The sequence below is a fragment of the Mustela erminea genome, chromosome 3 (genome assembly GCF_009829155.1).
Source record: "Mustela erminea isolate mMusErm1 chromosome 3, mMusErm1.Pri, whole genome shotgun sequence".
Lineage (NCBI taxonomy): Eukaryota > Metazoa > Chordata > Mammalia > Carnivora > Mustelidae > Mustela > Mustela erminea.
The window spans coordinates 155,717,510-155,736,310 of NC_045616.1; the positions used below are offsets into that span (position 1 = coordinate 155,717,510).

The following is an 18,801-nucleotide window of genomic DNA, read 5'->3' on the forward strand; positions in this document are numbered from 1 at the left end:
TTATTTTTTTTTTCCTTTTCTTTTTGTGCTGTGCAGAAGCTTTTTAGTGTGATGTAGTCTCGCTAGTTGCTTTTTTTACTTTGAACTACCTGTTGTTATAGCAACATTTTGGTAAAGTTTATCATTGACTTAAGGTCAGTGGTTTTATTTTTAAAAATATTAAATGAGGGTGGTATGCAAATCTTGTTGAGGCTACCCCATATACCATCTGGGAGGACTTTCAAGACAGTCCTAATTCAGAACCACACCTTGAGGGTCAAGACAGGGATAGTTGTAAGTGTTTCTATGATGTCGCCAAAGACTCAGATGCACACACATAGGTACCTGCGTGCACACATGCACACACTCATGCACACAGCATAGAACAAGTGTAGACACGGTGTCATGGGCCTCCGGATTTCAATCATCCACCCTCCACACACCCAGGACTCCTAGTGTGAACAGGTGGTGATAGAGGAAGTCCAGAACTCATTTGCCCCCATTCTTCTGTCTTCTCTCCCTTCTCCAGGTGCATAAAATTTTCACTCTCAGCATAAGATGAATGACGGATTCATTTGAAAATAAATATTCACAAATACATAAAGTTAATTTTTAATTAGCTGATGAATTAAAAATGTTTAAAGCATTTATTGAAAAAGAATTCAGTACAGCTTGTCTTTGGTTTGAGCCATACCCATGTTTAGGGATTATGTTTTAGGTCTAAAAATTAAAAGCAAATGAGGGGTCACATGAAAGACTTGCATAGCCACATGCAATGTTTGCTTTTGTCATGATTTAAGACTTAAGATTATTAAAATACATTTTTTGTCAAACTGAGTTTTTTTTAAGGATATCCTGTACCTCTTTTAGGAAGAAAAAAAAACCCCACAATTACCTTCGATTAAAATAAAGTAAGGGATCCAATGAAAGTAATTAAGATTTTATTAAAGAAATTTTAATAAACCAATTACTGCTCATGAATATGGATAACCTCAAGGAAAAGAGCCACCCTGTGCCTGAAATAAAAATAAACTGTATTTTAAATATATTTAGTATACATAATTAGTTATTTAAATGTCTTCTCAACTGAACCTACTGTCAAAATTTTATTTGGAGCAGTAATAATCTTATACTGTAAGGGAAAGCTATTGAATACATATAATTAAAGGAAAGAGGCTATAAAACAATTTTATTGGAGATTTTAATCTCAAAGAAATTAGCATATTTTCATGGGGTAAATTGAAATTTTCTAGTGACCATCGACAAAAATACTAAACCTTCTTTATGTTACTTTCAGATAAGAATAAATGAAGTAGTTATCATGGATAATAAATACTACTGTCAACTGAGTGTATTCCATTTTTTCCACAAATTGGAATTTAGTACTACCTTGGCTAATTTAGAATTATCAGGAAGTTCATAGAAGATAATTGTCCAGATGAAGCATTAGAGATAAGCCTTCTAGTGCTAAATTGACTAATGTTTTCTAGTGATATAAATTTTTCTCTACTAGCTAAAAGTAGAATTTCCATAGAGTCAAGGGTTATAATCTCATTGAAGTAACATTTTGTATTCTCATTTGGATTTATTACTTGTAACGTCTGCTACTTTATTTCTTTAACTCATGACTTCATTTTGCTGCACTGTAGTACTTAAGGAGCGTACAATGCTTGGAGCACATGTCATCTTATAAGGGTCGATCGTCTAGTTATTGAGTTGTGTTTATTTAGCACCTGTTTGGTGAGCACCTGCTATGTGTCACACCATATTCTGTGTGCTATATGTGCTCTATATACTATGAACATTCAGACGCCTTGCTTTCATGTCTTGGCTGGGACCTTTTTGTGGGGAAGAACAGTGAGCAAAGGGCAGAAGATCAAATAATAAAAAATAATGGACAATAGGAAAATTAAAATACTCCTATCTGATAGCAAGCGTCTAGGGAAGTAGTTTAGAATGATCCAGAAAACCTCTCTGAGTTTTGCACAGGTAAGGCACATGTGAGCAGAAATAACAATCAGCCTTGGAAAGGTCTGGAGAAGAATGTTCCAGGCTAAGAGGGCAGTAAATCTAAGAGATCTGAACTACAGATGAGCTTATATGTTCAAGGAGAAGAAATATGGCCATTTTGGCTACAGTAGAAGGACTACTACAACAATGGAAGGACCCTGAGGATAAAGAACTTTTTGTTTTATTCAGTAATGTAACCACAGCATCAAACAGAGCCTGGGACCTAGATCCTTCCTATGCATGGAGTGAATAAATGAATGAATGATTCAAGATGAATCTGGAGATGTAGGGGAATGCCTGGCCATGAAGCTATAATAAGATGTTTAATTTTATTTGAAGCATAGCAGTATTTTTAACAGGTTGTATGGTATTGAATATTGGCTCCCTAAAGGTGTCCGTGTCTTAATTCTCAGAGTCTGTGAATGCTATCTTAGATAGTAAAAGGGGCTTTGCAGATGGGATTAAAGGATCTTGAGATGGAGAGATTATCCTGGATTACCCAGGTAGGCTCAGTGAGATCACAAGTATCCTTACAGCAGGGAGGCAGGGGCATCAGAGTCCAGAAAGGGAATAATGATAATGGATGCTGAGGTCAGGGTGAGATGGTCCTCAAGACAAAGCGTGGGCAAGCCTTTAGAAGTCAAAAAAGAGGGGCGCCTGGGTGGCTCAGTGGGTTAAGTCTCTGCCTTCAGCTCAGGTCATGATCTCAGGCTCCTGGGATCGAGCCCCACATAGGGCTCTCTGCTCAGTGGAGAGCCTGCTTCCCCCTCTCTCTCTGCCTGCTTGTGATCTCTCTCTCTCTCTCTTTCTCTCTCTCTGTGTGTGTCAAATAAATAAATATATCTTTAAAAAAAAAAAAAAGGAAGTAAAAAAAGACAGGGCTCTGCCTTCAGCTTAGGTCATGATCTCAGGGTTCTGGGATCAAGCCCCCTGTCTGGGCTTCCTGCTCAGTAGGGAATCTGCCTCTCCCTCTCCCTCTGCCCCTCCTCCTACTCTCCCTCTGCCCCACCCCTCCACTATCCCTCTGCCCCCTCCCCCTCTTCCCTACTATCCCTCTGCCCCCTCCTCCCACTCTCCCTCTGCCCTCCCCCTCTCTGCCCCTCCCCCCACTCTTCTTCTGCCCCTTCCCCCCACTCCTGCTTGTACTGTCTGTCTCTCTCAAATCAATAAATAAAATCTTAAAAAAAAAAACAGAAGGAGTTAAAAAAGACAAGGAAGTTCTCTTAGAGCCTCCAGGAGCACCCCCCTGCTGATTTATTTTAGACTTCAGGCTTGCAGAATTGTAAGATAATAAATATGTGTTGTTTGAAGCCCTAAGTCTGTGGTAAAATAAAACACGATTATTCCACATTCCAGAAAGTGGCCATTTAATAAATTGCAAACATGAAGATGGATACATTTTTAAAAGTTAATCACTCAGCGCTCTCCCTTCAGCAGCACGGTAGTAAAAATAATTCATCACTTATAATCTAAATTAAAATGCATTTTTTATTTGGTTGCAGTGTTTAGCCGGATCCTCCTTCCCAGATCTTCCGCTCTCTCACGGTACACTTTATGAAGAGGAAAGAGGGCAAGTGGATCTAAGTTGTAATGACAGGGGTAACTAGGAAATAATTGTTGTGGAGGGGGTGGGGGGAATGAGTCCAGAGACAAAGAGAAAGGAGAGGGAGGAGAAGGGGTCCCGTCCAGTGCCTGAGTGTCAGGAGTCCGGGACGGACAAATCTGGGTGGTTCTGGCTCGGCGTCTTTCAAGGGGGCTGCGGCGTCTGAAGGCTTAGCTGGAGTTCCCACAATCAAGGAGGTCTTCCCTTGGCTGGCGCTTGAAGCTCCGCAGCATGAGGGCAGATTCCCCCTCAACAAGCAATCCGAGACAGGGCTTGGAGGAAGCCACAGCACCTGCTCTGTGACCCGATCTCAGAAGTCACCCACCTGGGTGCCTGGGTGGCTCAGTTGGTTGGGCGACTGCCTTCAGCTTGGGTCATGATCCTGGGGTCCCGGGCTCGAGCCGAGTCAGCCTCCCAGCTCGACGGGGAGCCTGCTTCTCCCTTGGGCCCTCCCCCTTCTAGGGCTTTTTCTCTCTCTATCAAATAAATAAATAAAATTAAAAAGAAAAAAAAAGAAGAAGAAGAAGAAGAAGAAGAAGCCACCCACTGGCATCTCCACCATATTCTATTGATTAGAGCAAGTCTTTCCGTCCAGTGCCCAGTCACAGGGAGAAGGACTGAGCTCCACCAGGAGCAGGGGATGTCAAAAGTGAGAATAGCAAAAATGTTGAACCAGCACAGAAGAAAGAGGAAGGAATAAAGAAATGTGAGCTGATCATTTTTCATTTCTTTATAGAGAATGCCCAGATATGGCCATTTTTCTCACTAATCTCTCTCCCGTCTGCCAGGACTAATGGGTGTGTGTTTGTGTGTAGGTGTGCATATCTGTATGTGAGGGTGTATGAGTGTGTGTCTGTCTGTAGCTGTCGCTACAGAATTCCTGGCTGTTACCTACTTTTGACTTCTGCCGACGTGTCAGCTTGTATCTCCAGTGCCTCCGGAGACTTGTGGTTCTGCACGCAAGCTTGCCTCTGTGTCCAGATAATCTATACAAAACCCCAAGATTTGAGGGCTCCCTGCAGCTGGTTGTCTGAATTCCCCCCGAAAGAAATTCTGCCACATGACCTCCACTTGACCAAGTTGTCACCCAAGCAGAGGTGATAAAAGCTGCCTCTGGTTAGAGGTCCATTGCAGCTCTCCTGGGTCAGGAAGCACTTCGGGGTTGCAGAAGTGAATTATTCTAGAAAGTTCCAGCACAGGGTCAAGCACTGTGATAAGCTCTCTGGCACATAAAACACAGAGGAAGTCAGCCTGGAAAGGCACAATGAACGGGGAGTAGGAGACTTCTGACCATGCTCGGTTCGGAGTGAGGTTACACTAATTGATGAGTAATGAGGAAAGTAATGGAGAGAAGAGCCCAGTAAAGAGCTATCTTGGACCATCTCCTTTCCATCTGTTCACTTCTTATCAGGTATTAGATTAGGCCATTCCATTTCCTTTGATTTTCCCCTTTCCTGATCTTTTTTTCTGATTTTTAGAAATTAGTAGGGGCATCCAGTCTGTTAAGGGTCTGGACTCCTGATTTCGGCTCAGGGTGCTGAGATCAAGCCCCGCACTGGGCTCCATGCTCAGTGGGAATTCAGCTGAAGATTCTATTTCTCCCTTTCCCTTTGCCCTCACTCCCCACTGCCATACTCACTCGTTCACTCTCTCTCTAATTAAAAAAATAAAACAGCAAAAATTGTTTTATTATCACAGAATGCCTTTAGATTCTTTTAAAATCATTGCATGTAAAAATGCAAAAATTTCTCCTTACTATTTAGTTTTTTGAGGAATTTTACAGCAAAACATATCACCCATATTTTAGAACATTTGCATGCCCCAATTTTCTTTTTTTAAGATGTTATTTATTTATTTGAGAGAGAGAGATCATGAGCCGAGGGATAAGCAAACTCCCCACTGAGCAGGGAGTCCAACACGGGACTCCGTCCCAGGACCCTGGGATCATGATCTGAGCTGAAGGCAGTGGCTTAACCGTCTGAGAGCCCCAGGTGCACCTACATGCCTCAGTTTTCATGGGTTGGAGTTTTCAAGTCAGGATTTCAGAATGAAGAAATTTTAATATTCTGTGTGTATGCATGCATTGTATACTTAGAAGAACAGACATAAACCCTTGAATGTGATACTTTGGAAAGTTATCCTCAAATCTGGGGTAGATATTAATTTCATTGTAATGTGCTTTTCAGTTTGCAAATCTTTTTTATTAGAAAAAGTTTTTGAAATATTGCAGATCAATGTATTTTGATTATCTAAAATTAATAAAATATTTCTTAATAGAATGAATACACAGCTCTACATATCATTTAAAACAAGATAAATGTATATGATAATATTGCTAGCATTTCAAATCCATCTGCATCAGGATATATCTGGGGGTACTTTCTGTGTACAATGGAGCATTTTTTATGTCCCAAATTTACAATACTAGTGGCAATGCAAACCTGCACACAGAAGTTTCTAGAAAACGGTCTATATGCTAACGCAAGGTGGGAAAAATCCTTTCTGTAAAGGGCCAGATGATAAATTGTTTAGGCTTCGTGGGTCATACATTCCTGTCACAAATATTCAATTCTTCCCTTATAAGCCAAAGACAGTATGTAAATAAATAGGGAGAGCATGTTCTAATAAATCTTTATTTACAAAAACAAGCAGGCAGCATTTGCCATCAAGCCAACCCCCTATAGTAAAGGACTGATTTATATATACTGGGCACCAAAACCATTTTATTTCCCTTGCATTTACCTCAATAAAATTCCTAGCAAATGTTATTTTGAAAGAAAGTTGAAAATAGTTTGTCTCAGGATGGCTGGTTGGTTAAGGATCTGCCTTTGGCTCAGGTCATGATCCCAAGGATCAGGCTCCTTGTTCAGTGGACAGCCTGCTTCTCTTTCTCTCTGCCTGTCGTTCCCCCTGCTTGTACTCTCTCTCTCTCTCTAATAAATAAGTAAATAAAATCTTAAAAAAAAAAGATTTTGTCTCTAAGATTTGTCACATTTTTATAGAACTGATTTAAAACTGTCTTTTCAGTGATTAACAGCCCAACATTATCAGCTTTCAGATTAATATGATTAATGCCCTTGATAAGTTCAATATATTCCATGAAAAATACTAATAAATTTCAGAAATACCTGTGTTCTTTTTGTTCAATTCATAACACAGTAGATAAAACATAATCTTGTCTTAAAATTTATTGAAAGCTTATTAATAAACAAGTAACGTGGAAGTTGTGTTTCCAAAGACAGCTATGATATTTTATTCTCAGTATTTGGAGTGATGATGTCTGTTTAGATTAATCTTGAGAGACAATACAGTCTTTCTTGCATAAAAAAGTCAAATATGATTCTTTTTCTTTTACCTGTATGTGTTCGTTTTGAACAATAACAATAAATACTTTAAAAGCATTTTCAAATATTATCACTTCTATGCAATATTGATGACCTTTTCTAAACTTAATCCCATTTTAAGGTTTTGTTTAAAAATATATAAAAGCCTAAAAAATTCCACCCAACCTAAGACTTTTGCTTTTACTCGGCCTACATTAATGACTGCTATAGTCTGTCCACTGCAGACGTGCCCTCCACTTCCTACTGCTCTAGGTCCTCAAGTTACATCAGCAAGACCAATCTCCAGGTCTTCCATGAGCATTGCTTTTTGAGAAGAACTGACAAAGCTGTCACAAGTGACAGTAAATTTAAATTGCTTGTTGATCCCGTTGTCATCAGACCTGGTCCTGGATGTTCCTAAGGTCCCATGTCATGGTGGCTGGTTTTGAATGGAGGCCAAGTCCATCAGAATGTCCGTATGTGCATACTGAAGTCTAGGATAAAACTAAGATGTCCTACTGGTTTGTAGCTTAGAGAACTTTCACAGCTCTAACCATCTTGGTTAGATTTTGGATACTTGGCCCCATTATATTAATGGTAAACAGAAGTCTGGCTGGTCCATTCAGATCAGAGTTCAACCTTGTTACTCATCAGGATGGGACCAAGACAATCATAACACAAGTCCTCTGCCCGCTTGTCAGATTTTCACGGTGCCCCTCCATGGATTCTCACAGGTGTCTTAAAATTAAGGGTATGCTCTAGGGCATGTACTCTCGCTCTGTTCGTCCGTCCTGCCCATGCTGTTAACTTGATGAGGGAAAACCCTTTGGAGAGGAGAAGTGTGGCCATCCCAAAGCTCTGTGTCTGTGTGTCTTGCAGGAGTCCTTTGGAACCTCTCATCTTGCGACGCACTCAAAATGCCAATCATCCAGGACACTCTGGCGGTGTTGACCAACGCCGTGATTATCCCGCATTCTGGCTGGGAGAATTCGCCTCTTCAGGATGATCGGAAGATACAGCTGCATTCCTCACAGGTGCTGCGAAATGCCACTGGATGCCTAAGGTGAGTCCCATCCTGGCAGCCTCCTCCCTCTGTCATTCGCTTTCTGTTTCTATAACTTCAACTGCCGTTTCACGGAGGATCAGACGGTCCCAGAAGGATGAGCGTTGAGTGGTAATAGAGGATAAGAACTTAGCAAAAACCATTTCTAAGGAGGAATGAAGGAGGGGTAGGCATCTTCCGCTATAATATTTTGACTTACTTAACATGTTTTCTTGGGTCTGCAGCAAAAAATCAACATTTCATTCCCACCAAAAATGGTTTTTTAAAGACAATAGCTTGCATTAATTTCTCATGTTGTATTATATTATGCCTATAGAATATCCAGGCAGGCCAACTGGTTGGGAGAGTCTATGTATACACATGGGGATCTAATTAACTATCTTTGTTAGTTTTGTTTTTTATTTTTAAAATATTTTCTGTGTGACTGCCAGAATGTATAATTGCTTAGAGATAACTTTTTAATAAAGCCTATTGTACGAAATGTTTTCTTTAAATAATAAGAGTAGCAAATATGTTCTCATTCTCTCTCAATGTGTTTTTACAAAAATCATCCCCCAGAAATCTCTGGAGATGTCTTAGAGTCATCTTTACTTCTGTTTAATTTTTGCTCTTAGAAAAGAACGTAATCATCAAGGTACAGTTTTTCCCATCTCTGGAACAGTGTTCCCAGGGATGCTGTATTTTTTACCAAAGCTGGAAATCTCTGCTGGATAAACTTAATGATGAGTTGAGGGCAAAAGGGTGACTGAAGAACACCCAGTCAGATAATCTATATTTCAAACATAAAATGTACAGGATTGTTTTAGCTGGGCTGCCTCAAAGCTGTCATTTCTCCTACAGTTGATTGGTTTCTAGGTGCAAAACCAGTCTCTCCTGAGGAGGAACAAAATCACCTTGGTGACATTAATAATAATTATCTCATGAATATTTATAGCAATGCTCCCAACCTCTGGTCTTGAGAGGAGGGGTGTGTTTGTGTAAATGTGCGTACATAGAGGGAGATAAAGTGAGTCTGCCTCCCTAAATATCGACGTGCATTCTCAGACAGAAGTGGGAAATCCTCTAACGATTTTGCTTTTCCTCAAGGTCATGAAATAATGATCTCTGGACATGATTTCTATGGCAAAGCTTTACCATAAGCCAAATTTACAGTTCTCCAAAACTCCCTGTTCCGACATTTATTTTATAACCTCTTACATTCTGTTATCCTTCAGAAACCTCCTGCCCCACCAGAAAAATTGTAACTCCTTCCAAAGCTAAAACTGTAGGCCCTTCTCGCTTTTTTATACCTGATTTTTCTAGTTCAGTTATTTGTAATTATTATAGTAGGGTTTTTTTTCCCCCCTTCTGAGCATCTTCGACTTGTAGTCGGGAGGGGAAGGAGGGAGGAAGACAAAAAGGGAGCGGGGGAGGGCAGGGAAAAGAAAATGGTCTGTTGTTCCTAATCATGGGAAAAGTACCTCAGAATCAATTGTAGAAGTATGGTCAGTAAAGACCTGGTTAACTCTGTCAGTTAAAATTCTCTCTGAATGATACAGTAATTATCATTATGTAATGTCATTACATTATGCAATGATACATAATTACACATTCAAGATGTTTGCCTAATGGAGGTAGGCCACTGCCATTAAGAGTGTACATTCAGCACTATTTGATGAAAAATCAGATGAAGAAGTTAGACCGAGGAGGTTCATGGGTCCACCTGGCAGGTCGTCTGGCTGAGTTTAGCATCTGGACGTGACCTAGAGCAAAGGTAGGTCAGATCAGACTGAATCTCTGTCCCTCTCTGTTCACCCACACAGATAGATGCTTGGCTTCAGCTGCTGAATGTGGCCAGCAGCAACCACAACATAGGAAGCAAAAAAGGGAGACATCTCATTTAGAAAGAGTTTCATGTAGCCAAGTTGGCTTTCCTTAGTTAAGGTGCAACCAGGTTTAGGGTTTTATCTCTTAGTTCTGAGTTGCCTTGTGATTGGCAAAACAAAATCCAACAGTATATGGTGAATGGTGAATACTTAACTTCCGCCTTAATCCGTTGACTTTCTGCCCTTCTACAGAAAGAAAGAATAATTTCTCCTCTTGTTTGAATGTGTTTGCAAATCATTCCACAGTGATAATAAGCAGGTTGAACCCAGAGGAAGAAAATAGCCTTGGGAAAGGGCTAAATGGCATTTGCCATATATTTAGTGGATACAAAGTTTCCAGAAATTTCTACTAATACTTGGTGTTGGCAACACACCGGAACAGTCACAAATGTTTTTTTATCATGATGGAAGTTTCTAGATTGTAAGTTTTGAGGTTATATACATTCTTGATTTTTCCAAGAAAGCTTAGCTCTTTATTTACATTAAAGATATTACTTCTTGTGCTGCTCCTGCCTTGCAACAGTGGTATCCACGAGCATTTGCTGAGAGTCTTCTCTGTTCCCTGGAGGGACCTGGGAGGCAGGAAAAAACAAGTCCCAGCAAAAGTCCTCCCAGAACTGGAGAAATGATTTGAATACACTCCTTAAAATATAAATTAACAACCAGATTGTCTGAATTTATAAACTGGATCCGAGCTTGTACCTTGCAAGGAACATTTTCTTCTATCAAAATATTTAGAAAGAATTTGGTGCTTTCATGCTTCTTAAAGAAAAAAAAAATCACAGCAACTGTCCTTTTTCATTTACTAAATGTATATTGTATATACTGATATGGTGAGTTTGTGCGCAAAAGGATATAGTGAGTCCGTATAACCTTTGCATACTTTGATCCAGATTATTAATTTATAGCTTTGATTTTGAAAGTTGCCTAAATTGTATAAAATGCCACATTTGCATGTTCTCATTCTTTTTGAATGTGTCATGACCACCTCCATCAAATCCCATGAACTCTGGCTAGAGCGCTAAGTATATGATTCAGAAACGTGTTTAGCTGGTAACTGACAAGAAGCTGCTTTTGGTCTACAAAACAGATCTGCCTGCTCATGGGTGTGTAAGGAATTCAACAGATGACTCTGGAAAGAATGGTGACTAAGTTGGTACAAACCACGTTAAGTGTCACAAAGGGCAAACAAGTCACTTCCTTTCATGTGGTTTCTGGGTATTTTACTGTGAAGGCAAAGAAAATGAGTACTCTTCAAAAAAATAATATAAAATATGCACACAGTATTTCTTATTCTCTTCCTTTTTTAGATCTTATTCCTTATTGGGAATAAAAAAGGGAACCATTTTTAAAAGCTAAGGTGTTATTGTTGAGGACATCCGGTTGTATTAAAATTCTTTTCAAGTATTTACTTTTACATATTTCAACTTCTAGAAATCCTCCACAGCCTTTAAGAATCAGGAATTTCATATAATTGAATCCTTGTCATAATTATACATTTTATAAATTTATTTTGAGACTGTGATTTACTCATTACCATTCAATATCAAATAACACTTGGAATTTAAAAAATTACAAGTAGCAATGTACATGAGTCACTATTTAAATATTTTTGATATGTTAGGTATCAGTTAAATTTAATTCCATTAGCTGTCCTTGGGTGATATTTTCATTAATATTGAGTTGGAATGGAAAGTCTCCTTTCCCATGAATTCTAGAGAAATTGGAGAATTGGAGCTGTTGCGTGTGTCTGTCCGTGTGTGTGTGTGTGTGTGTGTGTGTGTGTTCGTGTGTTCATTCATTCCAAGGTTTGACGAGGCAACAAGATGTTTATTAACAACTTTTATGCATTGTCAATTGAGACAAGATTTTCAAATAAAATCAAAGAAATATTTTGATTCCTAAAATCCCTCTCTTCCAAGGACCAGAAATTTCTGCTTCGAATACATTGCTTATTCTTATATTTATTTTATGTTTAATAGCTCATGGTTAGTCGGTTGGGAAGCCAGTACTTGAACTTGCATCCTGACTCCTGGTCCAGAACATTCCTCCCTGTTTCCACACGGAGAGGAAATACAGTGCCCTGTGAGGTGACAGGAACCGATCTGTTCTTGGAGCAACTCAACCAACCACCCAACTGGTGGATGGACCCACTCCTCTTCGTGTTGGCTCCTTTACTTTGCTTCTCAACAGCTCCTAAGCAGCATCCGCTCAGCCGGCATCCATCTGAGTTGGCTTAAGTTGCCAACTGTCTCCCCCCTCCTCCTCCTTTCTTCCTCCCCAGGCTTCTCTCCGAAGGGCTCAAGTCTGGAGTGGGAGGCACCCTGGAGAGTTAGTCAGGAGCCCCACGTCAGTCCCTTCTCTCCACCTCCACCTTAAATCCTAATTTAGACAATTAGTCAGAGCAATGGATGCTTTTTTTTTTTTTTTAAAGATAAGGCTATATTTTAATATACCCTGGATAATAAAGTTGATGTTATTTTTCCAGTACTCAGACTCCTATTCTCTTACTGATCACTTAATTCTCTCTCACTGATGTCTCCACTCTTTTCCCGGGGTGGTATTTCCTACCCCAGGTGGCTTTCAGCTCCAGTAAGATCTTCTGGTAGCTTCTCACTAATGGAGACAATCATTCTAAATTTTTGTTTCTAGCAGGATTCAAACTTGTTTGTGTCGCTTCAGGGTGGGAAGCCGAGGTTAAGAATTTCAGCAATTACTATTCTAAAAGAGATCACCTTTTCATCTTTCAGAATGAAAAAAAATATTATAAATGCAAATTGTACCACTCATAAATGTTCAAAAGCTTATCAGAGGGAAATTTAAGTTAGATAAAAAGCCTAAGCCTTCCTAAGCTAAAATCTGGAACGTTAATGCTGTCCAACCTTTGGATAATTCCAGACAGTCTTACTAAACTCTGTCCAGTTTCCCAAACCTTCTCTTTGGCAATGATGTTGTACCAAAACCGATGGTGGTACTGTCCCCTCCCCTCGGTCACAGGGCACACTCATGAGGAGTGTTCCAAAGAGAAGAGACTCTTGCCTTTGCCTTCTCTAAAAAAGCCTGGTAAATCTTCATGGAAAGATGTCATATCATGTTGACATATTGCATTTAAGCACATATAGAATAGAAAATGAAAAGTTAATGCCCTTCATCCTTTTCCATTTAAAATTCATTTTGGGGTAGGAAATGGAATTTTTCAAAAGCGAATCTCTATTTGTTCCTAAAGTATCTATCTGTCACTGAGGAAAGGATAAAAATGGAAAAAAAAAACAAAAAAACAAACAAACAAAAACCCTTTTACATTTTTTGGCAGAGTGAGTTGGTAAGAATGATGGTGGCTGGATGGTGGGGTTCCAGGTGGTAGTGACAGGTGGGGCCAGCAGAAAATACAGCCGATGGCGGTTAGTGCACGGTGGGCTTCCTCTCTGCAAGCTTCCTTCTTGGAAGGAAGTGCCCACCCCTGACGCACACCTGCACTCCCCTTCTTCCTCATCCCTTCCTCTTTTCCAGTGTTTGTCGTTGCCCCAGTGCTGTGCAATTTAAGCTTTAATTTTTTAATAAAAGCCATTTTAAAATATGGCCTAAAATGAATGCGATAGAATGTTAGATAAGGCTTAGGCCGGAAGTATCCATGAAGTTACTGGGTTAGTTCTTTTTCCTCAACCCTATGATTAGAGTCCTCCAGGACACTACTGTCCTTTGCCTCAATCAGGCAAGTCAGACCTTGAAGGAAATTCAATTCTGTATTCATGATTCACAACGTATAATCAAATACTTTCCCTAACTTTTGTCCAAAGTAATCACCCTCAACCGGAATACATATTGACCAACCACAGCCTGATTGCTGAACAGGGAAGGTCAGCCTGGCTCAGCCTGTGGACAAGCTCTTTAGGCTGAGATCATTGGAATGGGTTAATTAAGTGCCCCCCCAAATTTATCTCTACCAGGAACCTCAGACTGTGACCTATTTAGAAATAGGGTCGGGGATGCCTGGGTGGTACAGTTGGTTAAGCATCTGCCTTCAGCTCAGGTCATGATCTCAGGGTCCTGGGATCGAGTCCTGTATCGGGCTCCCTGCTCAGGGAGGAGCCTGCTTTTCCCTCTCCTCCCCACTTACGTTCTCTCTCACTATCTCTGTCTCTGTCTCTCAAATAAATAAAATCTTAAAAAAAAAAAAAAGAAATAGGGTCTTTGCAGATCAAATTATTTAAATTAAGATGACATAATACTGACTTACAGCGGGCCCAAATCTAATGGATGGTGTCCTTAGAAGACGACATCATACCCACTCAGGAGAGGGCCACGTGAAGTCAGAGGCAGAGATCGGAGTGAGGCAGGGATAAGCCTAGGGATATCCGGGAATTACGGAAAGCCACTAGAAGCTAAGAAAATGCAGAGAAGGAGTCTTCTCCAGAGGCCTCAGTGGAGGCGTGACCCTGCTGACAACCTTGATTTTGGACTTCTCATCTCTCAACTCTCAGAGTAAGTTTCTGTTTCTTTAGCCCTCACCCACCCCATTTATGGTATGTTATTCCAGCAGCCCTAGGAACCTCCTACAGTCACCCTAGGAAGTAGGCCAGAGGAGGGCCTTCAAAGCCAGCAAGCCACCAGGAAACACAGCAGGAGGAGGGGAAAAAACTGCCAATAACTGAGAGGAGGTGCCCCTCCCAAACCCGTGTTCAGCCCAGGAACAAACCACCCAGATAGGGAGTGTTGTTTTTCTTCTCTAGGCCATGGTCCTCCACAGCTCGGGTGCAAGGTCAAACGTCCCTTGCACGGGATCGGGTTCTGTGAGCCCAGGGGTGGCTGCCTCAGCCCAGGGAGATTCCCCTGAAGCCTCTCTACTGAGTAGCAGTTGAATAAGGATCTCCCCACATGTGGACCTGGTTTCTAGGTTTTCTACTTCTATTTATGAACCCACGTCCTATTTCCTCCAGTCTTTACCTTCTGAAAGTTTCGTGGCTCTATGTGATGCTCTGGACAGCCAAAGTCATTCTGGGCTCTTGAGCAGGGCTCACGACACGATGGCAGGATCATCTCAGGAAGCTGGCTCCTGGAGCTGAGTGCAGAATGAATGCTTTCTAGAGTTTGCATGAAACATGACTGTGTTTCCCATTTAAAATAGCCCAAATCAATATCTTAAGGATCCCTGTCGTTGCCGTTATCCTAACTTCAGAGTGAACTGTAGGTGAAGCCTTGCTGAGTATCCCTTTTTACCATTTCATCTGCCAGCTCAGTCAGACAACTCCAATCTGTTACTGTATGGCCGTGTCCCGTTGAGTCATGCGTGCTTAGGACTCTCTCTCCAGCCAGAGTATTTGCAAAAAGCTGGCTTTGCTAACTTCCACAGCTCATTTCCTAGAGCCGCTGACTCATTTATTTATTTTTATTATTCTATTCCCACTTCAGCATCTTGTCGTGAAGGACAACAATATACAACCCTAATTTTTCCATCTATCTTGCGTGCACGAGAATGTTATTAAGCCCATCAAAGGAGCTGCACTGTGCCTTTGCTTATGAGTATAATTAAACTCAAACCCTCAATTAGTCATTTTAACCCATATAATGGATGAGCATTTGGTCCCACGGAGCCACTAATTCTGGAGTGACCTTGAGAAAACCCGTTCATAAAGTAATACCAGCAATGATGGCACTCCAGCCGGGAAGCTCCAGGGATGTTTATTTTATCTGGTCTACCTCCCACATTAGCCACAGGTAAGAGGAGGAATTATTATCACTTGTATGTTAAGTTCAGTTGGTTGCCGGTATTATTCAACCATTAAAATAACCTGTTTTGGTGCCGTGACTCATTCATGCCATAACCGAAAGCCTCTCCCACGCTTCTTCAGCCGTTCTGCCCATCCCCCACACCCTGCCCTCTAGCAACCACCTGTTTGTTCTCTGTATGTATGGGCTGGTGGCTTCTTCTCTTTTTGTTTGCTTGTTTGTTTAGATTCCACTTGTAAGTGCACTCGTATGGTATCTGTCTTTCACTTTCTGACCTACTTCATCATAGGGCATATAGTTTTAAAAAATATATATTTTAAAAAGGTTTTTTTTTTTTAAGTCCCATATAATGAGTTCTGGATTTATCCCAGTCTTGTGTTGCTGCTGAACTGAGCACTCTTTATCCAGGCAGTTAAAATGGGACTGACCTAATCTGTGTGGATGCTGTAAGCAGAGGAGAACCACTCACTCACTCACACTTGGTTTCCCCACACCTGGCCCTAAAGCAGATAATATTCCTCACCTGTGCAGCTCTCTACTTTTGATCACTGTGCCTGTTATGGATGCAGAGTGAATAGTTTTCTTGAGTCATGACTCAGCATTGAAGGTCCTCTTTGGAGGAAGGGAACAGAGTTGGGGAATGGGGAGTGGCAGAAGGAGTAGGTGATCTTAGGGTCCCATTAGAGAGGACAGTTGGGGGGCGCCTGGGTGGCTCAGTAGGTTAAAGTCTCTGCCTTCGGCTCGGATCATGATCCTGGGGTCCTGGGGTCAAGCCCCACATCAGGCTCTCTGCTCGGCGGCGAGCCTGCTTCCCCCCTCTTACACTGCCTGCCTCTCTGGCTACTTGTAATCTCTCTCTGTCAAATAAATAAATAAAATCTTAAAAAAAAAAAGAGAGAGAGAGGACAGTTGGGCTGCCCATCTCAGAAGCTCCCTTGGTAACAAGGGCTTTGGTCTCCCAGGGAGCACTCCAAGCTTCTAGCTCACTCCATGCCACCCAGTTGGGACAGTTTATACTCTAGCAGTTTATTATACTAGGTCTGTATTCTATTAATGGGTTTTAAGAGGTTAATCCTTTATTAATTTCCTAGGACTGTAATTAATAAAATACCACAGACTGGGTGGCTTAAACAGCAGAAATGTATTTTCTCACAATTCTGGAATTTAGAAGTCTAAGATCAACATATCAGCGGGGCTGGTTTTCAGAGGCCTCTCTCCTTGGTTTGCAGAAGGCCATCTTCTTACCATGACCTCACATGGTCTTCCTTATGTGCCCCTGTGCCCTGATCTCTTCTTACAAGTCTCCAAGTTGGGATCTCCGAATGACGAGTCCCCAAGTGGGACACTACCCTTGAATACCACAGGCTCTAAGGCCTGGCCTTTGGCCTTGCCTGGTCAGAAACTGGGCCTTAAAGCTGCAATAGCATCAGGAGGAAATTAGCTTTGGTTTAGCACCTGTGAAATGCTGTTTGATACAGTTGTCCCTATAATCTAGTGACGTAGGATTCCCTATCCCATTTTATAGATCAAGAAGCTGATGCTTAGAAGGATAAGAGTAGCTTGACCCAAGTCATACAGTTAGGAAGCAAAGGGAAGGTGATAGACATCCTGGCTTGTGTGATGCCTCAGCTGCATTCCTCCCACTCCACCACGTACCATTAGGCAGGGACCAGGAGCAGCCCAAGACCAGCTACGTTTCTTTACACTGAGACTAGGGAGCAGATCTTAAGAGAAGAAGACACCAAGACAGAATTATGAGTCCATGCAAGGTATTTAATTAAGAGCAACACTGGAAAGGAAAATGGGAGGCAACCAGAGGGCCTGGAAGAGCCTTCAACTATGATGCAGCAGGTCTGCCCCCAAGTGCAGGGGAGCAGAAAAGAAGGAAGGAATGTTGGTTGGTTGGGTGAAGCTCTCTTAGGCTCTCAGGGAGCTCGGCAAGACCATTGGAGAGTTCTTGGGCCCAGGTCTCTTCTAAGAAGTCCTGCATCTCCCAGAACCAGGTTTATCCTGTAGTGCTGCTGAGCTGGGTCACCGGCTGGGAGCACCCTGGGGAGCGAAACTGGAACATGAAGGCAAACATAGTGACAAATCACAAAGCAAGGAAGCTGGACCCTCAGTCAGCAATGCTCCTGCAGTGAGAGATTTGAGTGGGTGCATTTTTATGGACATTACATAAGCCTACTCCTTTCCCAGTGCTTTCATTCTCTAGAGGCGAGCCAGGAAGAAGTCACTATATAATCAGAAAGTTGCTTGGTATTATAGAATCCAAACCAGAGGAGTTAGTTACGTTGGCTGGAACTTCACTCTCAGCGTCTATTCCTTTGAGTCCTTAGCACGTGCTTGGCCCTGTGGTAAGCTTGGGGGCTGTGATGAAGAACAGGTAGACACAGTCTGTGGAGTTTGCTGCTGAAAGCAATGCATAATGTCATTGAGACAACCTGATTGCATCTAAGTCCCATTAGGCCGCCCCAGAACTGGAAAGAGTGGAGTGGGTCTCTCTTAAATAATGCCTCAGAAGGCTATCTTCTTTTTTTATTTTTTTTTTCAGCATTTCTATGGCTAACCTACCTCTCTCTAACAGATTCTTTCTTTATATATACAAAGCTGTTTACTGTTAATTGATTTGCTGCTACATCTTGTAGTCTTAAAGCTTTCCCTCTCTTCAGGATTTTGCATTCTCATATCTTATGTTCCATGAAATAGTAATAGGGATCATTTCTCCCCAAACATTGTTTTGTTTCCCTAAGCTAGAAGAAGTGAGACTACAATGATTTCACCTTAAATATTCATTTTTAATATAAGATACCCTATCAGGTTATTCCTTCTTAAAGTTTCCACAACGTATTTCTGCAAAATTTGATCTACTTAATTATGAAAATTTGCAGGATCTAACTAAAACTTGTTTTGAATTATTTATTCTATAATTTGATTGCAAATATGGGCTCCTTTTAAAAGGACAAGCAAATGTTAAATTTTATCTCTTCAGTATGAGTAGTCATTCTTCCTATTAGAATATGAATATTCAGATCTTTCCATTAGTATGAACAAATTACTTCCTTTAGAAAAAGATTAAATAAAAAAGCTTAGTTAATCCCCAATCGGTAGACAATGGTGTTTAATATTTATCCCTATAAAACATGGGGTTGTAGGGTGTTAACTCCCTGATAAATAGAAAGCAAATTGCAAGAGTTGGATCATTCTTCAGATCCTTCATAACTTCCTGATATT

The 18,801-nt window shown here is 41.1% G+C and overlaps 1 protein-coding gene across 4 annotated transcripts in view; it reads left to right on the plus strand.

The window, feature by feature from the left end:
* Window positions 1–18,801, plus strand: part of CTNND2 (catenin delta 2) — a 901,368-nt gene that overhangs the window by 726,528 nt on the left and 156,039 nt on the right. For all 4 annotated transcript variants that reach the window (XM_032337744.1, XM_032337745.1, XM_032337748.1 and 1 more), the window contains one exon: window positions 7,795–7,978. In XM_032337744.1, coding sequence (XP_032193635.1) covers window positions 7,795–7,978 — 184 coding nt within the window. The remainder of the gene's footprint in view (window positions 1–7,794; window positions 7,979–18,801) is intronic.